The sequence below is a fragment of the Spinacia oleracea genome, chromosome 1, assembly GCF_020520425.1.
Source record: "Spinacia oleracea cultivar Varoflay chromosome 1, BTI_SOV_V1, whole genome shotgun sequence".
Taxonomy (NCBI): domain Eukaryota; kingdom Viridiplantae; phylum Streptophyta; class Magnoliopsida; order Caryophyllales; family Amaranthaceae; genus Spinacia; species Spinacia oleracea.
Window position 1 is genome coordinate 114,687,745 of NC_079487.1, and position 15,484 is coordinate 114,703,228.

Genomic DNA, 15,484 nt, shown 5'->3' on the forward strand with positions numbered 1-15,484 from the left:
GGAAGATCCCTGGAAGATAGGGATTCCTCCTTGGCCGTTGCTCACGTCTTCAACAAACTCCCTAATCTTCGGTCAAAGCTTGGACCTCTTCCCATCTTATGACGGCGTGGCCCATGTTGGGCTTCTGGGCTTGGAACTTGACCTATCTCCTCTTGTCGCCAGAGCCTTGTCGCTGGTCTTACGTCGCCCAGGCTTTGTCGCCTGTCGCTTCACTCGACAAGCTCACTTGACACGACGCCACCTGCGACACGATGATACCTGGATGGCACGACAATATCAGACGTCAAAGCAGTTATGTCGTTAGTCCAATAAAGTGGGATAACAGTTTGCCCCCAATTGTGAGTTTGCGGAGTGCATACAAAGCAAAAGAAACAATTCAAAATTCAAAAAGTAAACCGTCTACAACCGTCCAGTTCGTGGGACGGAACCGTTCCGATTCTCGAAGTAATAAATGCCAATTTTTCGCGACATGAAATAAAGTGTCTTAGAATTTTTCGAAGGAAGTTTCCAGATCTGAAAACAAGAGAGAGAAAAGGAAGGGAGGAATTGCTTTCGTTGCTTCGATTTAGCCATACCCAGGTAAAATTTCGATCATTTCCTTCGATTTTCTTGTAGATTTTAGTAGAGCGATGGCAAAAACTAGGCCGACCGTGGTTAAGGATAGGGAAGATGTTGGGGTTAGTCGGGCCAAGTCACTCAACCCGATCTACTCTACTGTTGAGGATCCAGCGGCTTTTATAACTCTCGCCGGTCTTCCGCCGTCGGCTGAAGTGAGGATTCCTGGTCAAGAGGATGAGGCCAAGGATTGCCCGGAGGGTTATGTGGTCATGTATGAGTACCCTTTTATTCTGGGGTTTTTGTTTCCTTTTACACCCTTGGCTAGATCTTTTGTTGAGGTGTTCAATTTAAGCCCTGGCCAATTGATGCCCCAGATCTGGCGTATTTTTACTGTAGTGCATAGGGTTACTTCGGGTTGGCGAACACCGTTTGACTTGGCTGATCTGATGCATGTTTATGATTTATCCTTGAAGGAGTGTTGTCGGTATACTTTGGTGACGAAGAAAAAGAAGAAGAATTTGTGTGTCGGGTTAGCTGTAAATGATAGGGGTTGGCAAAGTCGTTTTGTTTATGTGAATAAGGCGTCTCTGGGAGAAGTAGGAAACTTCTTAGTGGAAGGGTGGACGACGGAAGGTACTTTATGTTTCTGTACTTTTGATTTATGATGTTTTACTGAACGTTGTCTTACTTGGCTTTGTCTTGCAGTTGTTGATACGTCGTTAGCTGGTTTGAACTCTGACTCTCACGATAAGTGTTTGAGGTTTCTGGGTTGTTCTGTCGTGGAGAGATCGTTCAGCCGTGACGGAGGTCGTTTGGGAAGTCAAGAGGGGAGTCAAGTTGGTGACGTTGACGAGGAGGAGGCTGAAGACGAGACGATTTGCTTAGTTCGTCGTCGACGGAGGTTGGACTTACTCGAGGAAGTCGTTGCGAATTCGTCGTCTGCATCAGAGGAAGAGTTTGAGATGGCTAACACATCAGGTATTTTTGGTTTGGTTTCTTATATGCTTGGTTTATCTGCGGGGTGTGTTTTTGATGGTTTCTCGCTTTGTTTGTTGAAGAGAATACGCTGTCGTCTAAGCCAGTGTCGAGGATGTCACAGAGCGAGATGATGGAACGAGCTAGGAAGCGGTTGAGGTCGAACAGTAACGCTGGTGGGCAGGGTGGTCAGGCGATGCCTCTCGTGCCTCGTTATTCTAAGATAGGTGCGTCGCCTGAGACGCCCGTTGTTATAGGGGGTGAAGGTTTTCATCCTCTATCGTCGTCGTCGCCGCCGAGGCCGTTTCAGGTGTCGTCGACTGCTGTTGCTGCGACTAGGCCCCCTGCTGCGTCGGCCAAGAAGCGTCCTGCTGACAAAAGCTCCGTCGAGGATACTGTTGTCACTCTGCCCCCGAACTTCTTGGGCGACGGTGAAGATGCCGTTGTTTGGCCGCATGCAGACCGATTGATATTGAAGGAAATAATGCCCTTGGTCCAAGTATGCATTCTATGTTAAGTCTAATAAATGCGGTTCAGTATTAATTAACAAGTTAATAATTCAGTGAGATCAAGTGAGCTGAATGCCTAGCTAGAGGCCGCTTCAGTTCAAGTGGAATTAATGATATTAATCCACAGCTTACTCTTGACTGAACCCGTAGGGTCACACAAATAGTACGTAAACGGATCAAGTATTTAATAGCATTAAATACTCCATCTATGAATATTCGGAACCGACGGATCTTGGTTTCAGTGGGAGCTAAGATCGTCACAGGCAAGAAATGAATACTCCGGAAACGATGATATTTCCGGAAACGGAAATATGGATCGTATCGGAAATATAAATATTATCCAAGTCGTAGATGTTGCCGGAAACGGAAACATGGTACGTATCGGAAAATATTATCGGAAATGGAAATATTGCCAGAATCGGAAATATTGCCGGAAACGGAAATATTGTCAGAATCGGAAATATTACCGGAATCGGAAAATAATTCCGGAAACGGAAATATTAAATATTTGTTCGAAACGGAAATTAATTCCGGAATCGGAAATATTAAATATTGTTCGTATCGGAAATGAATTCCGGAATCGGAAAATTTAATCGGAAGCGCGTCGTACGAATAAGCATCGGACGAGGCCTGCCGGACGAGGCCCAGCACGAAGCCAGGCCATCGCCCAGCAAGCCAAGCGCGCCGCACAAACAGCCACGCCAGGCCCAGCGCAAGGCCAGGCCCAGCAGGCTGCGCGCAGCGCGCAGCGCGCACAGCGCGCAGCACGCACAGCGCGCAGCACGCGCAGCGCGCAGCGCGCGCGGGCGCTGAGTGGGCTGCTGCTCGCGCGCACGCATGGGGCCCATCGTGGCTGCCGTGCGTGTGTGTGCAAGTGTTTGTGTTCGTGCACGTTTCCTAAAACATGCAGAGTTCGGTTAATGATTAAATTCCTAATTCTATTTGATAAATTAATTAAATTAGAGTTCTTGTAGGATTCTAGGTTTGATTAATTTGTATCTGAATAGGATTTCGATTCCCTTTCCATACCGCTATAAATATGAGGCTAGGGCTCACAATTTATAACACAAGTTTCAAAGTATTCAAAGTGAGTTTTTGAGAGAAAAATTCAGTTACACATTTGCCTATAAAGTGCCGAAAATAATAGTACCTTAAGGGCGATTCTAGTTGGTCAATCTTAAGGCGGATCCGGACGTGCTGTGGACTATCTACGGAGGGACGACACTTGGAGTCCTAAAGACTTGTTCTTGTTCGGTTCGGGCGCAGCTAGGGAAGGCACGCAACAAAGAGTTTGCATCTAAATTATGCTATATGATTATGTGTAAATAATATGTAATCCTGGGTTAATGGTTGTTTCCGCATGATTTATGTAATATCATATGTATCATAACCTAACAGATATTGCCCTCGACGTATCAGCGTTATCATGAGGTCGTACCTCTTTCTGTCGCGTCGGACGCTGCTGAACTAAGCCTGCGGGTAAGTGTATTTATGTTATTTTATTCAGTTCATAGTATTTGTAAGCGCGTCGTGTGTCGCTTTCGTGACATGTTTTTCTTTACAGGCGTCACAGGCTGCTTTGGCCGTGCGTAGGCAGTGCTCCTTGTTGTGCGACGAGCTTATCTCCTCGAAGAACCAAGTGGCTATGGCGAAGAAGGCGGCGACTTCTTGGGAAGGTAAGTGGATGGCTTCTGAGAAGAAGTTGGTCGATCTTGCTGCGGCGGTTAAGTCGAAAGACGAACAATTAAAGGGCAAGGACGACCAGATTGCTGACGCGTCGAAGGAGTTGGAAAGGGTAAAGGGGGAGTTGGCGTCGACCGTGGAAGAAATGCAAGGGTTAAGGATTTTATACGACGCTTTGCAGGAGGAGTTTAAGGATTGCGAGGCTTTGGCTGTGTGGAGGACGAGGGCGCAGATGATGTTCTCGTGTTTGAAGGGGGAGGTTAGCCTCTGGCCATGCCAAAAAGAGGTGGATGACTACCTTGCTAATGGTGGCACCCTTGAAGAGTTGTCGGTGCCGGTGGTGGACGCGGATGAGTTGGCGATGGAAGCCGACACTGCTGGTACTAACGGAGCTGATGCCGATGTCGCCCCTCTGGTCGAAGACGTTTCTTCCGTTGATCGAGAGGGTGAAGCGTCCATGTAGCAAGGCGAGGGAGATGTTCCCGTCGTCGCCCCTCCCGAGGTGGATTTGGCAGACGCGACGGTCAATGTTGACATGCCCCCGATATCGGATCAAGTTGTCTCGACCCCTCTTCCAGACGAACATATGTAATGGCTAGTTGATGTTTTATGTAATAGTTAGTGGTATGGATATTTTATTTTTCGTTGTTGCATTTTGGATGTTTTTACTCGTCGTCGATGGCGGCGGCGAGGTGTTTGGATATTTTGTGTGTTTGTGTTTTCGCTTGATGATGTGAAAGTCGTGGCCTTTGGGGTCGCGCGTTGTGTGGTGTTTGTGATAAATTTGTTTTTCTTTTCCTTAGTCGTTTGTTTCTTATGGTTACCCCGTCGTGCAGTAGATGCTTTGCAACCAAGTGGAACTGTCAAGTAATAAGTATCGGATCGACTGATGTGTAAAATCATACCTGCGCTGTTTTTTCGTTGTTTCTCGCGCTCTCGTCCTGCGTCGTACGTCGTTGTTTCTGGCTATCATTCGTCGTGTGTCTTGTACTCTGCAAAAGAAAACATGGGTCGCTAGGAGGATTGGCCGTTGGGGATGCCAACGGCCCTCCGATGCTTAAGTCAGTAATGGTTTTTAAACGGAAATAAAACGATAAAGAAAAATAAAGACGACGATACGATGTCTGATAGAATTGGTTACGACGAGATTTCAAAAATGGTAAAGTTTAAGATGTGTTGCGTTCCAGCTTCGGGGGACCGATTTGCCATCTTTGGTAATGAGTCTATATGCCCCCTTTCCGGCGATTTTGTCGATCAAGTACGGTCCCTCTCAAGCTGGTGCCAATTTACCTGCGTTTAATTCTTTCGTGTTTTGGAATACTTTGCGCAGTACCCAATCTCCTTCTTTAAACATCTTCACTTTGACATTTTTGTTGAAGCATTTTGCCACGATCTGTTGTTGTGACGCCATTCTTATCAACGCTGCTTCCCTGAGATCTTCTGTGTTGTCGAGGTTTTCGCTGAGTTCTACGTCGTTTTGCTCCGGCGTCATGAGTCCATATCGTGCACTGGGCAACGTCACTTCAGGGGGAAGTACTGCTTCGCACCCGTAAACGAGTGAGAAGGGAGTCTGTCCTGTTGCCGTCCTAGGCGTCGTCCTGTTGGCCCATAGGATGGATGGTAGTTCTTCTGCACATCGCCCCTTCTTGTCGTCCAACCGCTTCTTCAGCGACGCGATGATCGTTTTGTTGCTGGATTCCGCCTGTCCGTTTGCTTGGGGGTATCTGGGCGTCGATGTTTTTAGCTCGATGTTCCATGTTTTGCAGAAAGCTCTTGTTTTGTCGCTGATGAATTGTGATCCGTTGTCGCAAATGATTTCTGACGGTATTCCGAACCTGCATATTATGTTAGTCCATATGAACGAGCATACCTCTTTGTCCCTTACTTGTTGGAATGCACCTGCTTCTATCCACTTGGAAAAATAATCTGTTAGGGCTAACATGAAGACCTTTTGTCCTGGGGCGACGGGCAATTTGCCGACGATGTCCATCCCCCATTTCATGAAAGGCCACGGAGTTAGGGTTGGGTGCAAAAATTCGGATGGTTTATGTGTCATACCTGCGTGTCGTTGGCACTTGTCGCACTTGGATACGTACCTCATGGCGTCCTTAAGCATTGCTGGCCAATAGTATCCATTTCTTTTGATTCTGGTTGATAAGCTTCGTCCTCCTTCGTGTCCTCCGCATTCTCCTTCGTGGTATTGTTTCAATAGTATTTCCCATTCGATTTCTTCGGCACATCGCATCAACATTCCGTTCGCTGATCGCTTAAATAGTACGTCCTGCAAAATAACATATCGTGAAGCTTTGAAAAGTATCTTTCTGGCGTCTAGTTTGTCGTCGGGTAGAGTTTCGTGCTTTAGGTAGTCGAAGATGGGTTTGGTCCAGCTGTCTGTGTTTGAGGTTGATAGGACGAGGCTGGCGTCTTGTGGTATGTCTTTTTCGACGGCGGGCGACAGTAGGTGTACTAGAGGTATGGTCGAGAATGGTGATTTTCTGAGTGCGGATCCTAGGTTGGCAAGGGCGTCGGCTTGCGTGTTTAGGTCTCTTGGGACTTGTTTGATGGAAAAGGGTTTGAATTTGGAAGTTAACTCTTTTGCTTTCTCGAGGTACAAGGTCATTTTTAAGTCTTTAGCTTCGTAGTCGCCGTTAATCTGGTTGACGATTAGTTGTGAGTCGCTGAAGATGTTGAGTCCGCTTGCCCCTAATTCCATAGCTAATGTCATTCCGGCGATTAGTGCCTCGTATTCTGCTTCGTTGTTAGTTGCCTTGAAGTCGCAGCAGATTGCCTGTGCTATCATGTCCCCTTGTGGTGACTTCAGTATGACGCCTAAACCTGCACCACGAAAGTTAGATGAGCCGTCGACGAAGAGTGTCCATATTTCTTCTATGTTGTTGATGAGTTTGACTTCGTCGTCTGCTATTCTCTCTAAGTCGGGGCTGAAGTCTGCCACAAAATCTGCTAGAGCCTGCGACTTTACAGCCGTCCTTGGTTGATACTTGATGTCGAACCTTCCTAGTGCCATTGTCCACTTCTCCATTCGACCTATCAGTTCTGGCCTACGCATCACAGACTTGATTGGATAGTTAGTCATCACCACTATTTGGTGAGTTTCAAAATAATGCCTTAGTTTTTTGGCTGTGGTAACGAGTGCTAAAACGAGTTTTTCGAGGGAGGAATACCTGGTCTCTGCTTCCAGTAGTGACTTACTGATGTAATAGATGGGTAGTTGTTGTGCTTCGTCTTCTCGAGCTAGGACCGCGCTGACGGCCGTCGAGCTAACGGCTAAATAGAGTTGTAAGACTTCTCCTTCTTTTGGCTTGGATAGGAGGGGTGGCGACATCATGTATTTTTTGAGGTTTTGCAAGGCTGCTTCGTGGTCGTCGGACCAGTTAAACCCCTTGTTTTTGCGCAAGACGTCGTAAAATAATCGACACTTGTCCGACGACCGTGATATAAAACGGTTTAGTGCCGCCACTCTTCCTGTCAAGCGCTGTACCTCTTTTATGTTCCTGGGGGATTGAATGTTGATGATCGCTCGTACTTGGTCGGGGCTGGCCTCGATTCCTCGTTGGGTGACGATGTAACCTAAGAATTTTCCTGCGGACACTCCGAAAGAACATTTAGTCGGGTTAAGTTTCATACCGTACTTTTTTAGTATGTCGAAGGATTGTCGTAAGTGTTCCACGTGATCGTCAGCCTTCCTCGATTTCACCAGCATGTCGTCAATGTATACTTCCATTGTGTCTCCGAGTTGGTCTTTAAACATCTTGTTGACTAATCTTTGGTATGTCGCACCTGCATTTTTAAGACCAAAAGGCATGACTTTATAACAATAAATTCCTCTATCTGTTACAAAAGATGTTTTTTCCTGGTCGTCTGGGTGCATAAGGATTTGGTTGTATCCTGAGTAGGCGTCCATGAATGTGAGTAGCTCGTGTCCGGCTGTGGCGTCGACCAGGGCGTCGATGTGCGGCAGAGGGAATGGGTCCTTGGGGCAAGCTTTGTTGATATCTGTGAAGTCGATGCAGACTCTCCATTTTCCGTTTTTTTTACTGACGACGACGACGTTTGCTAACCAGTCTGGATATTTGACCTCTCTGATATTCCCTGAATCTATCAAGTTTTGTACTTCTTCGTCTATGATTTTATTCCTTTCGGGAGCGAACTTACGTCGTTTCTGTTTTACCGGTCTGAAGCTGGGGTCGACGTTGAGCTTGTGGGTGATCACGTCTGGGCTGATTCCCGTCATGTCCTCGTGTGACCAAGCGAAACAGTCTGAGTTTTCTCTTAGGAACGACACTATCTGACTTTTGATGTTGTCAGGCAGTGAGGCTCCGATCCTTACTACTTGGTCTGGCTTTGTCTGGTCTAGTACTATCTCGTCGATTTGTTGGTCGTCGGGGTCGTCCGATGTCGACCCTGGCTGTAATTGCTAGATGGGTGACTTGGATGGCTTCAGTGCTGTCTCATAACATTTCTTCGCATCTCTTTGCTGCCCTTTGATTTCCATGACCCCCCACTTGGTTGGGAACTTGATTGATTGGTGATATGTTGAGGGCACTGCCTTCATTTTGTGGATCCATGGTCGTCCTAGGATGACGTTGTATGCTGATGGACAATCGACGACGTTGAACTTGGTCATCATGTTGACGCCTTCTGCGTATGTAGGCAGCGATATCTCTCCTACCGTCCGTAGTGCTTCTCCACTGAACCCTACCAGAACTGTTGATCTCCTTACAATGTTTTTCTCTTCTAATCCCATTTCTTGTAGTGCTTCCAAGAACAGTACGTTGGCTGAGCTTCCGTTGTCGACCAGTATCCTTTTGATCAATGCGTTCCCTATTGGGAGCGATATTACCAACCCGTCGTGGTGCTCCCGCTGTGTATCTACAGAATCTGAGTCGTCGAAAGTGATAGCCATTGCGGTTAGGGACCTGTGTAGTGCGACCTCGTCTTCGGTTTGTCCCTCTTCTACGGTCTCAGATTCTCCCCTGTTAATTTTTTTAGCTGCAGAAGAGGTTAGTCCACAAATATCTGAACCACCGGAAATAACATTTACCACTTTATTGAACGGTGGTGGGTCTGGTCGCTCGCTGCTTGTCGTTGGGCCGGGCAGGGTGGTTTGCTCTTTGGAAAATGTTTCTTTTCCCTTGTCTCTCAACAGTTCTTTTAGATGCCCCCGTTTCAGGAGGTACGCGACTTCCTTTTTGAGGGATATGCACTCCTCGGTTGTGTGTCCGTTGTCGCGGTGGAAGTCGCACCATTTGCTCATGTCCTTCATGGAGTCCGGTCTGTCGTTCTTCCGGGGCCATCTGACTGTTCCACCTACATTTTGAAGGGCGTTCACCACACCTCCAATGTCGACGTTGAAGCCGTAGTCGGAGATGTTAGGGTGTTCGACCCGCTCGTTCCTGTAAACATTGTTAGTATCATAATACTGATTGACATTGTGTACCTGGTTTTGCCGAACATATGGTTGGTGTCGCCAATTGTTGTTCCTCGGGGTGTACGATCTTCTGTCGCTGCTGCCCCCTATCGATCGTTGAGATGCTGTTCGGATAACCTCGTCGTCTTCGATTCGCATCTGGGCGGTGGCCCTTGATCGCACCTCTTCGAAAGTTGCACAGGGGTATTTGGTTATTTCCCGGTATAGCTCCGAATTGGGGATGAGGCCTCTCTTGAATGCCTCAATAGCGGTCCTGACATCACAATTTTTTATACCAATTTTTTCACAATTAAAACGGTTAAAATAATCGCGTACCGACTCGGTTGGCCCTTGAACCAACCGATAGAGATCACTGGTTTGCTTTTCTAACTGGCGACTGCTGGCAAATTGTTGGTAGAAGGCGTTGATGAGATCGGACAAACAGGAGATGGATCTGGGGGGGACGTTCGTGAGCCATTCCAAAGCTGCTCCATCAAGGGTGCCGCCGAAAGATTTGCACATAACAGGTTCCACTAGGTCGTGCGGAATCCCGATCTGCCACATGCGCTGCTTGTAGAAGTTGACGTGCCTATAGGGGTCGGACGTCCCGTCGTACAGGGTGGTCCAGATTGGGAGCCGGAGTGTATGCGGAACTGTCACTCTAGCGATCGCTTCGCAGAACGGCGACGCTGCATACCCGTCGGTCGGCTCGGTCTCCACCGGTGTAGGTGCCCCGGGGAACCTGGTCATTAACTTCATCAGGCGGGAATAGTGTTTCGTCATGCGTACATCCATCTTGTTCAGGCGTTGGGTCACCGGATCGGGAGCTTCTTTGTCTTCTTCCTCACGGGTCTCCTCCTCATCGTCGGTCACATCTTCAAAGTCATCGGGCATCTCGAACGTTAGCTTTTTCGGCTTCCCACCTTTGTAGCGGGACTGGTGCTTGTTGCTCTTCACAGATTCGAGCTCTTTCTGGAGGGTTTCATTGGATGCCCTCTCTTGGGCTAGCTCGGCTTGGGCTTTCTCGTAAGCCGCTTTCATCTCTGCGATCGTCATCTCTCCAGTAGCCATGGTGAAAGGGGTGCTTTTGTGTAAAACCTAGTTAATGTCCCCACAGACGGTGCCAAACTGTTTATGCCAAAATTCGTATAGAGACGACTTTCGGCTAGGATCGACACTAACTAAGCAAAGAATTAATAACACAAATAAAGGAGACACGACACCGAGAAGTGTTGACGCGGAAAACCCAGAAATAAGGTAAAAAACCGCGGATAGCTATGAGGCTATCAATCCACTAAGTATTCTATATGATTGTTTATGCTCTTCTTTTCTGAGAATTGATATTGAAAATCTAAAGTACAATGATGAACGCTAAAGACAGTTGATAGCTTAAGAGTTTAAGTGCTTGAGTGAATGTGTCTTCATCACGCCGTTCTTTATGCTTTTATATGCCAAACGCTAACGGTTCTATTGGATGGGAAGATCCCTGGAAGATAGGGATTCCTCCTTGGCCGTTGCTCACGTCTTCAACAAACTCCCTAATCTTCGGTCAAAGCTTGGACCTCTTCCCATCTTATGACGGTGTGGCCCATGTTGGGCTTCTGGGCTTGGAACTTGACCTATCTCCTCTTGTCGCCAGAGCCTTGTCGCTGGTCTTACGTCGCCCAGGCTTTGTCGCCTGTCGCTTCACTCGACAGGCTCACTTGACACGACGCCACCTGCGACACGATGATACCTGGATGGCACGACAATATCAGACGTCAAAGCAGTTATGTCGTTAGTCCAATAAAGTGGGATAACAAAACCTTGAAGAAGAAAGTGAAGTTACGAGCATTGCAACCACCCATAGGCTGAATGGTGGATACATTCTCGCTGTATTCAGCACCTATCATCAGTCTGTAATACGCCACCATAGTCGCCTGCCTTAAGCTTTCTCTCACTACAACTACCGATTTCTCTCTCTCACCAGAACTTAAGCACTCACTCTCTCTCCTCTTCCGGAAATGAAGACAATTATGGAGGACTCAGGTTATAAAGCATCGCCCCTAGGCCCTAGCTAGTTTCTGATGAAAGCATCAAACTACAATCCTAGAAGGTGGTAAAAAAAAGTGTACGTACACTGTTCCATTGAATGGCTGAATGAGGAGAACAAATAGAAGGATGCATGAAAAAAAACATAATGCTGGAGCTGGCTAACTAATTCCTGAATTCACGACTGTAGGAGTGTAGGGGCAATGTATGAGAGACAGTTGTCATTTTATATAAAAAGTATTTATTTTTGATATTTTATTACAAGCATATATTGTTGTAATGGGCTAATGGCTACTTAAACTAAAGCCAACTTTGTAAAGTATATAGGTAAACAGAAATTTTGGCTAATTGGATGGTACATGCGTTTGCATCATGAACATTGCGCACCGGGAATAAAACGACATATATAAGAAATAAACAAAACACGCGTGTTTTTGTTAAATCTCGATAACAAAAAGTACAATATCCTTGAACAAAAGAACAATTCCCATGAACAAAAGAACATTGAAGGCTCTGTTCTTTTCAGCTTTGTTTTTCACGTTTTTATTTGATCCGTTGCTCTTTTCACTCTTTCTTGCGAGTATATATTCTTCTGAATTTTATGTTTTTGAATTCAAACTGTAAAGAGGAGAGAGGAACTGTGAACTAGGTTTTCTAAATTGATTTTTAGAGAAAAGATAAACGATGAATTAAAGATCAAATCAAGACAAGCAAACATCATGACTGAATTATCTAGTCCTTATGGTCGCACATCAACCTATATAAAGTTCACACAAGGCTCACATGCAAGGCATACGCATAAAATCAAATATTGGATCTCACCATGTGAATCACTCCTCTCGTTATGTGGCGGGCTAAGCAAACCAAATATGGCTCGTTCACTCACCTCCCAATTATGGACATGTATACTATCAAATAAGTAGTAACCCCTCCCAACTCACAACACTCGTATGTTTGAAGGATTTCCCTAAACACTCAACCTACGCCGGAGTCGACTCGAAATGCACACATACTCTTTAAGCTTTGATAAATGATTACTTTCAACCTATTTTGTATACACATTGCACGATAATAAAAAATAAAAAATGACTTTAAATAAACTTGTAATGTTGGTCGAGTATAAATAAGGGGTAAGGAACATTTTGGATATGTGAGAGCATAGCCAAACTTGGCTAGCAAATATAACAAAAAATGACATTAGCCAAGAATGGCAATCATCATCCCCCACATAATTACATAGTCAACAATTTCCAACTTTCAACCATAAGGGGAGAACTACCAAATAATATGAAATAAGAAATCACTTCTACCCTTTTCTTGCTTTTCTAATATGAAAATAATTAAATAACATATTTTTTAAAAAAATTTCTTTCTTTTTCTGGTTTTTTTTGTCCTCTTTGTTTTTTTTCTCCTTTTTTATATGAATAAAAACTAGGCATATACAAAATAAACTATAATACCCGCAATAACAAGCTTTGTTGCCAATTTAAAATTACACATCTTGTATAACCAACTTTCATAATTACAACCTTGAACAACTAATGGCCCAGAATGTCAAATATCCAACACAAAGTAACCACAACCAACAAGAGATAGCTCCTTAAAGATAACCTTGGGACAAGTAACCAACGGGGCTAATTGGGTTATTTTTGTGGAGTTAACAAGAAAAGTGGTCAAGGCTAAGCATGGGAATCTAAAGGCATGAACAAATGCATATATATATATTCGTCTGGAGGCTTCCTAAATAATAACCTTTTATCATGCGCAAAATACAAGTGTGTTAAGCATACTAATAGTAAAAAATCAAGGACTCGGATCGATTAAACACCAAGAAATAAGCATTCAAAAGAAATTTAGGTTCAAAACGTTACATCTAATCACAATCTAGCATCATGCATATGACAAGTGGGACAAAGTTGACATTCAACGAGGGTCAATGCAACCATAATTCATGTCAAAGATAGTCAATCCATAATGCTCGATCACCTGTCTTATCACCTTGAAACATCAAAATATTTGTAACCAAAGGGGCACAGGGAATTAACTGTCTCAATACCTATGTACACACAAAGAGTGAACATCCCCCCCCCCCCCCTCCCCAAGCTAAATCAGATAATATCCTCATTGGCTTAAAGGGGTATGGAACCATCTCTTCCTTGGTGGGCCGGGGAAAGCCACCATACTTAGCATCACTAGAAAGCCCCGACTAAAGAGGACCAGAAAGCGCTGAAGCCCGGTCGGGCACCTTGCCCGGTGCGACCAGGCGAGAATATTATTCGCCTCTTTTGCTCGTTTTCTTCGCTCTACGCACTTGATTTAGGAAAATGTGCACAATATTAAATATCCAAGTGGTAAAATTCAACTCTCCTCACCTCTCTAATGATATAAAATCAAATTATGATACATAAAATAGTACAAAACATTTAACTATTCTAAAAAGAAGAAAATGGATAGTGAAGTACTCCCCTCCCAAGCTAGAAAAATGAAATTTCCCTATTACACAACACAAGCTAATAAGCACATATAAAAATAAAGGGGAGGAGTATGATGATGAATCATCGTACGGGGGCACCAAAGATGGTGCCATCAATTACCGAACAAGTAGCTCCAGATAAGTTATGTAAAGGGAACATATGAGGGGGAAAACCGCGACCATCGTCGTGAATGTGGTGTCCTACATTGAAAAACTTTTTTGCTTTATGACTTGCAGCCTTGCAGGATTGCTTAATTTTGCCATTTTAGGAGTCCCCACCAAGGAGTCGATGCTATGGTCACCACCTGCAAAACAATTCAATCATTCTCTAGAGAGTCGCTAAAGATAGTGTGAGGTAGAATATCATTGACACAAACATCAGACATAACTATACTACAACAACACTCCTCGATAATTGAACCCTTAAAGGCATGGGTTAAGTTGAATGTAACCTTGTCATCCCCAACATTTAAGGCCAATTTCTCATTCTTAACATCGATGACCGCGCCTACAGTATGGAGGAAAGGTCTATCCAAAATAATGGGGATATGTCTGTCCTACTAATAGGCTAAAGTCGTATCACCTAATCAAAGATGAACCTAAATTCACTAACCAAATAGCAAGGGAAGTCAGGATCGAATCCACAGGGAAACAACATTCTTTCTACTAGTAATGAGGAAGTCTAGACTATTGATAACAAGTAAAAGGGTTAATTTTTGTAATTACACTACGACAACAATTAACAACGAGAATATAAATATTAAAGGAATCTAGGGTAACAATTCACCACAAATGCATACTAGGATATTGGACGACGGATAATAGTAATCAATTAACAACCATAACTAAGAAAACATGCATCTCTCGAATCTTATGGATTTTTTAGGAACAACATCTAGCAAGCTCTCGCAATTACTAGAAATAATCCTATCTAATAGCCACATATCATAAACATCATATTTAAACCTCTCGGCGCATAATCAAAGGTCAATCAAACTCAATCAAAATAGTCCGGGTGAACGGAATGGACGAACAATTAAAGCAGAATATAGAAATCACGATTATCAATCACCAATAAAACCAACACAATCCCAATCATATATTTATAGATCCCCTAAACCCTAGAAAACGGACTACTCACTCATAATAAAAACAATTAAAGTAATTAAAATTAGGGAAAACATGGAAAATATTATTATCAATAATATAAATTGAAAACATTATTAGTTCTCTCTCTTAGTGACACACTCTCACCAACCTTTAATGCTTTCTAGTTTAGTTTAATTGCTTTCTTGTCTTCCCTCAATTTTTTTTTTTTTTTTTTTGATTTCTTGTCTTTAAATTCTGAATTCTTGGAGCAAGATCTCCATTTTCGTTTCAAGTAATTGTTTTAGCTTTCATGCTTAGTTTCTTTACAACTTTTATGTCATTGCATTAGTTTTAATTTCTGGATTTTTAGTTCATGATTGTTGGTTGAAGTTATTTACCTAAAGTGGTATGTGCGTGAGATCATCCCCAGGTCCATACTTTAGGCTAAGTTTCTTTACCCAAAATAGTAAAATCATGTTTTCATATGTAGTTTGCTTAGATCTACTTGGTTTAAGTGTACCTATGTGCAGTGTGAGTACTTAGCTTGGGCCTAGGGGTTGGGTGACCCCTAGTAGAATTATGGCATGATTGGTGTTTCTCTCTACTTGTGTGTGCTAGTTTTGTGTTAGTTTGACTTTACTAGTTGTTGGGGGATTATATCCTTGCTTGAGATGGGTGTATGAGCATGTTAGGTGACTTAGGTTGACCCTTGCTTTCTAGATACCTTAGGTTGATCGT

General features: G+C 44.2%; 2 protein-coding genes across 2 annotated transcripts; one reads left to right on the forward strand and one right to left on the reverse strand.

Moving 5' to 3' along the window:
- Positions 1–629: 629 nt before the first annotated feature.
- Positions 630–4,188, forward strand: LOC130465622 (uncharacterized). Its single transcript, XM_056834457.1, has 4 exons — positions 630–1,191; positions 1,264–1,536; positions 1,617–2,019; positions 3,567–4,188. Exons 1-4 carry the CDS (start codon positions 630–632, stop codon positions 4,186–4,188), a joined length of 1,860 nt encoding a protein of 619 aa, XP_056690435.1.
- A 3,972-nt stretch (positions 4,189–8,160) lies between these two features.
- LOC130465623 (uncharacterized) lies at positions 8,161–11,066 on the reverse strand. The gene is made up of 3 exons (XM_056834458.1): positions 10,959–11,066; positions 9,515–10,251; positions 8,161–9,427 (listed from the first exon to the last, which is right to left on the reverse strand). The coding sequence occupies exons 1-3, from the start codon at positions 11,064–11,066 to the stop codon at positions 8,161–8,163; spliced, it is 2,112 nt and encodes a 703-aa protein (XP_056690436.1).
- Positions 11,067–15,484: the final 4,418 nt, after the last annotated feature.

Bases quoted from the DNA above. Each gene is read 5' to 3' on its own strand.
- LOC130465623 (XM_056834458.1), bottom strand. From the start codon at position 11,066: ATGGTGGCGTATTACAGACTGATGATAGGTGCTGAATACAGCGAGAAT. The intron at 10,252-10,958 runs GTTTTGTTATCC...GACATTAACTAG, and splicing joins ACTTCACTTTCTTCTTCAAG to GTTTTACACAAAAGCACCCC. The intron at 9,428-9,514 runs GTTGGTTCAAGG...TTGTGATGTCAG, and splicing joins CAAACCAGTGATCTCTATCG to GACCGCTATTGAGGCATTCA.
- LOC130465622 (XM_056834457.1), top strand. From the start codon at position 630: ATGGCAAAAACTAGGCCGACCGTGGTTAAGGATAGGGAAGATGTTGGG. The intron at 1,192-1,263 runs GTACTTTATGTT...TTTGTCTTGCAG, and splicing joins GGAAGGGTGGACGACGGAAG to TTGTTGATACGTCGTTAGCT. The intron at 1,537-1,616 runs GTATTTTTGGTT...TGTTTGTTGAAG, and splicing joins TGAGATGGCTAACACATCAG to AGAATACGCTGTCGTCTAAG.